This window comes from Pectinophora gossypiella, chromosome 13 (assembly GCF_024362695.1).
Source record: "Pectinophora gossypiella chromosome 13, ilPecGoss1.1, whole genome shotgun sequence".
Lineage (NCBI taxonomy): Eukaryota > Metazoa > Arthropoda > Insecta > Lepidoptera > Gelechiidae > Pectinophora > Pectinophora gossypiella.
Genome location: NC_065416.1, coordinates 1,060,416 through 1,068,101, shown reverse-complemented (window position 1 = coordinate 1,068,101; position 7,686 = coordinate 1,060,416). Strand labels below are relative to the sequence as shown.

General features: G+C 39.8%; 1 protein-coding gene across 1 annotated transcript in view; it reads right to left on the bottom strand.

Moving 5' to 3' along the window:
• The window catches only part of LOC126371980 (uncharacterized), a 66,640-nt gene that overhangs the window by 207 nt on the left and 58,747 nt on the right, over positions 1 to 7,686 (bottom strand). Inside the window, exons 6-7 of the mRNA XM_050017475.1 lie at positions 1,536 to 1,629; positions 423 to 634 (exon numbers count right to left, since the gene is read on the bottom strand). Coding sequence (XP_049873432.1) covers positions 423 to 634; positions 1,536 to 1,629 — 306 coding nt within the window. The remainder of the gene's footprint in view (positions 1 to 422; positions 635 to 1,535; positions 1,630 to 7,686) is intronic.

The following is a 7,686-nucleotide window of genomic DNA, read 5'->3' as shown; positions in this document are numbered from 1 at the left end:
TCTGACCTGCTTCCTATTTGTTTTGAGTTTTACCTGACTGTCCACAGGGCCTAGTCAAGAAGCAATCGCTTCATCGCTGGCGCGTTTAACGCTAAGATTTGCCAACCAAAAATCAAATTAAACGAATGAAAATATGGAATTGAGATAATTGAATCACGTGACATGTCCCCTACTTAGGTTTCGTTAGGCTAACATCTAACATCTTACTATTTTCGGTCTTTCTTTAATAGCTGCCAAAAGCTGCTTTTCACTGATTTGCACCACTGAGTTATTAACTTATCTTAATAGCAGCTTTCACTAACACCGTTGGCTCGACCACACGATAAGAAGATAGGGTACGGATTTTAAAAGGACATTCGGTCTAACGACTTTAAGGCTAATGACAATAACTTACATAACAATAGAATATGAAGTATAATCACCTGCCAATCATCTCCCAAGGTTTGCCGACCGCGCTGTTCGCGTACAAGGAGCTCGCCAGCATGTGTTGGACGAACTTCGTTCGGTATTGGAACAAGTTGTCAGCGGTCTGTTGTGGTATATTGAAGGTGAGACGCAGCCGATCCGCAGTCTTCGGCTTCGGTTTGTGGTAGATAGACTTTGGCACCTTTTTTTGAATAGTTTCTTCCAATATCTATTTTGCAAATGGTTAAAAACGATTTATACGACAGTCTATGAATTTACTTAACATAATTAATTACATAAAGCCATGCCAGTTTCCCGCCGGGGATTTAGTACGATCTACTTTGCACTAGCGTGCCTGTGTGTTATGTAAATAATGCGAAAAATAAGAATTTATGTGGAAAAAAGTAAAAAACGAACGAATACACGTAACGACACGAACGTATTATATACGCTAATCTTTTGAGTTATATAAAGAAGCTTCTGCTGTTATGTAAAATCCTTCAAAAAATTGCTTTATGATAGCGATAAGTGGAGCATGCTATACTGAAAAGAGCGTGTTAAGTTAAAAAGCATAAATAAATGTCACATTAACTTACATTATTACCATGCCATACACCACATTGCAATGAAAGCATAGAATAAGTAATAATACTATGTATAGAGCGGCAACTCTCTGCTGGTGGGGACCAGCGGCTGAGCTAGGTTTACCTCACCCCCCTCGGTCATACTTTAGTCTTCAATCGAATGGCGTCAAAAGTCACACACACACAAATGCACGTGTACGATAACCTCAATGTTTAGTATCTGTGTAAAACGAAGTGTTTTGTCCGGGGTGTAAAAGCAAGTTTTCATGCAAAATAGTAAGTACTTACATAATATTCAAATATCGAACACAACATGCATGGGATCACATTTAGTAATTCGAAAGCGAGGGTGTAGGAAAATCTCGTGGGTCCAAACCCAAAACATGATGCGGTAAGCGTTTAAGGAATTTGTGGAAGGACTTTTGGAAGGAGGTTTGCTTGGGTTAAATAAGCCGTGACATAAAAAGCGTGTTTCGTGTGTGGTATCAACACGTGCTTTTGAAAGCCACAACAATCTAAGAAGCAAGTTTATAATACGGTACATACTCGTAAAAGCTGCGGAGTGCTCGGTTGTCGTGGACTACTGCTGATGCACACCAGTTGAGCGTTTTTGGCGCCAGACGTACGTTCGCTTCTGCTCCTGAAAGATAGAATTTTAAAAACATTGGAAAAATCTGACTCGCACGGGACTTGAACCCGTGGGTCTTGTCAAGCTGGAATGAGCGTGTAACCATCAAACCACCGGGTCCTCCTGTCTATGCGAACTTTTTGGTCATTAAAAAAATAAAATAAAAAAAAACCATTTATTTTCAGACTACAGTCCATAGATATGTTAGTATGACTAACTTACATGCTATGTTAGTAACAAGTAATATAGATAATATAATAAGCAGATGGGCAACCTCACCGTGCGCTCGGGCGCAACACGTGCAGCTCGGTGAACCGGCCCAGCAGCGCGGAGTCCAGCCGGTCTCCCACCATCCTAAGGACGCTGTTCGTGCTCCCTCGCACTCTAACACACGCATTAAGCCGACGCCGGATATTTTCCTCTTTGTTAGTTTCCCTAAGCACGACTGAGTGCTATAAAAACAATATTTGATCTAATAACTGATGCATTTTCTTTAGGCGATTCTCACAATGCGATGATGCAGCGTAGCGCGTGGATGCGTGTTCTTCCGTTGCTTGTAAGTATCTCCGTTTGTATAGAAAAGACGCACGGTCTAACACACAGAAAATGCATCCACGCGCGTTCATGCGGATCGCCTTAAATCGCCTTAGATTCAATAAAGTAGTCCAGAAGCTAAGAAGTGTGGATAATTCCAGTTTGCATTCGTCCCAGACAATGTCAAAGAATAGTAATTTCATTATTAGATTATGAAATGGGTAGTGTCTGTGACGTGATGTATGGGAGAGGGTGGAACCCTTCAGGGCGCGTCGGCTAGACTAGACGAAAGACATAAAAAAGCTTTTTATCCTCATGTTTGACATCCCATAAAGCGTTATGTATCGGATACGTGTGTTGTGGTGTATGAACACCATCAACACCATGTCACATGAACGAAACATGTTGAGGTAGTAAAAGGAAAGTGACACCATTTAAATGTAACCAACGTACACATCCTAGAGGCGAAATTAGAAGATATGCCATATAAAAATGCTAATTCCTGCAGACGCAATCCAATAATTAATTAATTTTATTTTAAGTTATTCCTGTCACGGACGGGACGGGTAATCGACAGGCATAAAATTTATGGAATACACGTCAATTTTAAGCAGAAATCTAAAACTAAAATTTTCTAAAATTTTACATCGCCCAATAACCCGACAGAGTTAAGTAGACCGCACGTCAAACGGATTACATACCAGTGAGATGCCTACTTTATTCGCCCGGGTTATTCATTCGTTTTAAAATTAACTTGTTGACAATCATCCGTCCCGTTCCTTTCGACGGATAAGAAAATGACGGAAACTAAAATTAGGAGGTGTCTGTAGGAATCGGGGCCAAAGCGAAAATAAATAAGAAGTTAAATATTTTGAATGCTATATTTTAAAAGACAGTGCAATAAACGAAATAGTGCGGCAATAAGTGGGTACTACAATAAAATTATTCTAAAATACCGACTTTTGTACGGCTTTACATAAAAATAGTTATTTAAAAAAAAAATAATTTATCTTGTAACTTTTTGTATAATCACCAGTTTGGCAAACGAATTATTTAGTCATGTGATTATTTTAAATATAATATTTTAACAGTTGAATTATTTTCTAAGTAAAACATTTGCGGAATCTGTATTATGTCATATGATTGTTTTTAAAGTAATATGTTTGCGAAATGAAAGTTTGTCAAATGATTAGTTTTCCAAACGTTGTTTGTAAAATGATTATTTGTTATACGTTTTTTGTAAAACATTAGTGAACCATTGCTCCTACATTAATTACTTCACATTGGTCTGAAAGAGAGGTGAGGATTAGTTCATCGTGTGATGGATTCATGGATGTACTTCTGCCTATCCCAATTGGGATATAGTCGCGAGCTTCTGTTGTAATTAATTACTTCATTTTCATTTGTATTGTAATACAATTAGTAATACCATTATCAGCCGTTGGGAATAACCGCGCCTTACAAAGTAGTTACTGCAAATAATCCACTCTACATTTTGCTAATTGAACGGTGCAGGCATTAGTAGCTAAAATGATGGTCAAAATTGTTTGGAAGGTGATCTACCTCACCAACATCGATAAACTATCAACATTTTTTTATTTTTTTTACGAGTTTATGTTGGTAATGCCAACTCTTACGCTTGCCTCTCACTTTGAGGTCGCAGGTTCGAATTCAGCACAGGTTTAAACCAATGATTAGGAATTAGTTTTCCAATTCATGTTTGGATCATAAATGATAGGTAATAAATCACGTGTTCAAGAAGGAAAACATCGTAAGGAAACCCATATTCCCGAGAAATACATTTTCGGAGGTATGTGACTTAACCTGTTTGGGCTGGTTTTCCCTTGGAAGGTCAGAAAGGCAATCGTCTCTGTAAAAAACCGGTCCTGTCAAATATTCTGGTTAGGTAAGCGGACCCTGTGAGGAGATGATGAAGTTGGTAATACCAACATATCAGCTGGACGGCGCCGACTGTGGTGCAGCTGCGACCCTCCGCGCTTCCGTTAAAATGTACTGCAAAAAGATAAATTCTAGCTATTCCTGCGCGCCAGGTGGAGTGCGCGTACTCTACACATAACTAAATCGCAAAGTTATGTACGTTTTTATCGATTTTTGAAAAGAAACGTCTGGAACCGAAAAACCAGTTCCTTAAAAAACGGCCGGTTCTCGATGCCCTAGTTGGCATTCAACAGGTTTTGAATTTTAAGTTACCCTCTTACTTTAGAACCAAATAATGGTGCTAATTCCTGTAAATACCATCTAATGTTATTTTAAGTTATATCTGTCATTATCTTATCCGCTGTAAAGGAAAAGGACGGGTAATCGACAAGCATAACATTTATGGAACACACATCAATTTTCAACCCAAAAACAACCCTATAAAAAAATTGCATTGGCTAATAACCCGACAGAATTATGTTGACAGCACACGTCAAACGGTTTGCATACCAGGGAGATACCTTTTTGATTCGCCCGGGTTATTCATTCATTTACTCATTCTTCTTAAAATTAAGAGCTGTTAATCATCCGTCCCTTTCCTTTTTGGCGGATAAGAAAATGACGGGTATAACTTAAAAAATCTCGCTTCTATGCTGTTCTGGGAGCATATAAAAAACATAGAACACGTTCAGCTGCTTCTCTTCCCGGGCATGTCGTAAAAACCGACAGAGGGATTGTATCCTCTAACATGATGGACTAATGTTATGGGCGATAGGCTGATCCCTTATCACCATAAGGTTCATCATATCCATCTTTGGACTTCGTATCAACAGTGGCTGCAAGTTGTCTTTGATTACTTGTGGCTCTGCCCACCCCATTAGGGATTACGGGCGTGAGTTTATGTATGTATGTATGTAACTTAAAAAATAAAATTAGGAGGTGTCTGCAGGAATCGGGGCCAATGTCCACAGAACATCCATCTACAAAATCAGTTCACTAAAATTAGATGCACTTAGTGTAAAGGAGTGGATATTAGATAATGTACTAAGTAGTTGATATGTTGAATGAGTTTTTCATTGCATCGACCTTGGCAGTTGATGTCACTAGTGTCTGTCTGTTTGTTCTAATCTGGATAGACAATTTAGGTTTATGGAGCCTTTAACACGGCTAACAAACTTGCTATTGCAACTGGGTGAATTGACGTCATTGGTTTGTTTTAGATTTATGAATGCTACGGTTGGCATAGGATAAATAATACTATGGACGGACACAGCCTCCATGGTCAAATGGTTAGAGCAATGAGATCCGGGTTCGATTCCCGACGGGCGACGGGAAAAGCTGAATCACCTGATTGTCTGGAAAAGTAAGATGATTCCGTGCTTTGGAAGGTACGTTATGCTGTTGATTCCAAGTTACTAGCCCAAACGCTGCTACTAACCCCCAGTGAGCAGCGTGGTGGAGTATGCTATTTATGTTATCTATTAGATATGGACAAAAAACTCTTCGCTTTGCATTGCACCAATACCAACTTGGAGCAAGCTTGATTTTTGGTTTAAGAACCTGTTCCGCTGTCAAAAGCAAATCTACAATAAGTAACATCAACTTATAGATCTGAGGGTCTGAAAAGCCACATTGAAGCAATTCATCGAAATAAGCAATATTGCTATTTGACATTTGTTGACGTTGTGCAATAACTTTTATAAGAGCACATGTCAAATTGGTTTAATGTGGCCTTTTCAAACCCGATAACAAAACACGATTCGATTTTTTAGTCTAAACCATCGACAAAAAAGAAAAAAACTTTCGTGCACGCTCGTTCATTATATTTTTAGTGGTAGGCTTCGAGTGGTACGGTCACGAGCATTAATATGTATACACTTTGGTACCATGTCACATTAACTTTTTGACAAATTAAACTGTAAGTCTCACTAAATGTCAAATATATTAGTGCGACAGAGTCCTAAAGTGGGTACATTATATTGCTCATGACTGTACCTACTGTATCATTATAAATGGTAAAAATAGTGGTGGTATATCAATGTGTGGAGTAGGGGATCGATCTGATGACCTTGGAGGCGGAAGTCAAACAGGGGAAGATGTGGCGCCAGACAAGAGGGGAGAGACGGAACCGGCTGGTACTGTTGTAGGGCTGGCACTGGCTAGAAATATGCAGTCAACAGTAACGGTTCCTTTGGGGCTTTTGGCTCATTGATAACCCTGACACTAGGGTTGATGAGGTTGGTAATCCTACTACAAACAATAAACGAGCATTTACAAAGAGTATTTTATACTGCCGCGTACAGACTGGTGAAACGTAACATGAAATGGTGCGTTTAGATGAGGAGATAGTGGTGTTCAAGTGAATATGCGCTTTTATATGCGCAAATGTCAATGCTGCGATGTGGCCTTTTAAACCTCCTGGTGTTGTTCATGACAGTTACAACCGCCACCAGATTTGAAGACCTTTGATAGAAAAGTAAACTTAAAGCAGAAAAATCGATAGGTAACCCTAACTTTAATTGTTATTCCGCCGAACATGCAACCTGCATGGTATAGGCATTCAGTTACAATTGGAAATGATATCATCAGCTATTTAAACCGAATGAGGAAACTAGCGTGACTGAAAATGAAAGCCAATGTGCAGTAGTAAAATACCTCTTTTTTTTTGTGATGTGACTTATTGTAGATTTGCCGCAGATGGCATTAACTACTTGGCCGGACAAATGGGGAGCGCTGAAGGCTCTTACCCGGTACAACGTTTAAGACAACAGGCCTGAGGGTGCCCAGTTGGGCGCGAACCTCGGCTCAGGGCGTCGTCTGAGAGAAAAAATATTTGAAAGAATTAATCGACCCTAGTGGGTCGATAGCGATAAGCGCTGAATGAGGGAAATCGTCGACCACGCCGGCGGGGTCGGTATCGGGGACCTGAAGTGTTTGGTGTCGCGAGCTGATTGGCTGCCTCTATGGCTAGAGTAATCGGGTCGTCGGGATCGTATATTACGTCCTTCGGACGCCGATACTTTTCAGTACCGTCCCTAAGCGGAATGTACTCGGAAACCGCAAAGTAAAATACCAAAAATAAAACAAAAATATAAAGAGATAGGTGTGGTATTCACAAAAAACGGAAAAATAAAGGAATGTTGTGAGTTGTAATTGAGAAGTTGTACTTAGTTTGCACCCGCCAGCTTTGAAGTTTTGCATAGATTAGATTTTCACCTCACAAGAAATCGCTTTAAGCGATAAGGCCGCCATTCTGGTCTTTTGTAACCAATGATTGTCGAATTTGCGTTTGAATTCATGTTTGGATCATAAATGATTATCACGTGCTCAGCGATGAAGAAAAACATCTTAAGGAAAGCCACATTCCCGAGAATGCATTTTCGGAGGTATGTGACCTAACCTGTATTGGGTTGGTTTTCCCTTCGCGGGTTGAAAGGTCAGACAGGCAGTCGCTTCTGTAAAAAAACCGGACCTGTCATATCTTCAGGTTAGGTAAGCGAACCATGTGAAAAACGGGATGATGCTAGGGAAATGATGATCATCTTTTGTCTACAAACTACCACAGCTGCGACCATAGTCTGTTAACTGTAATCGAAG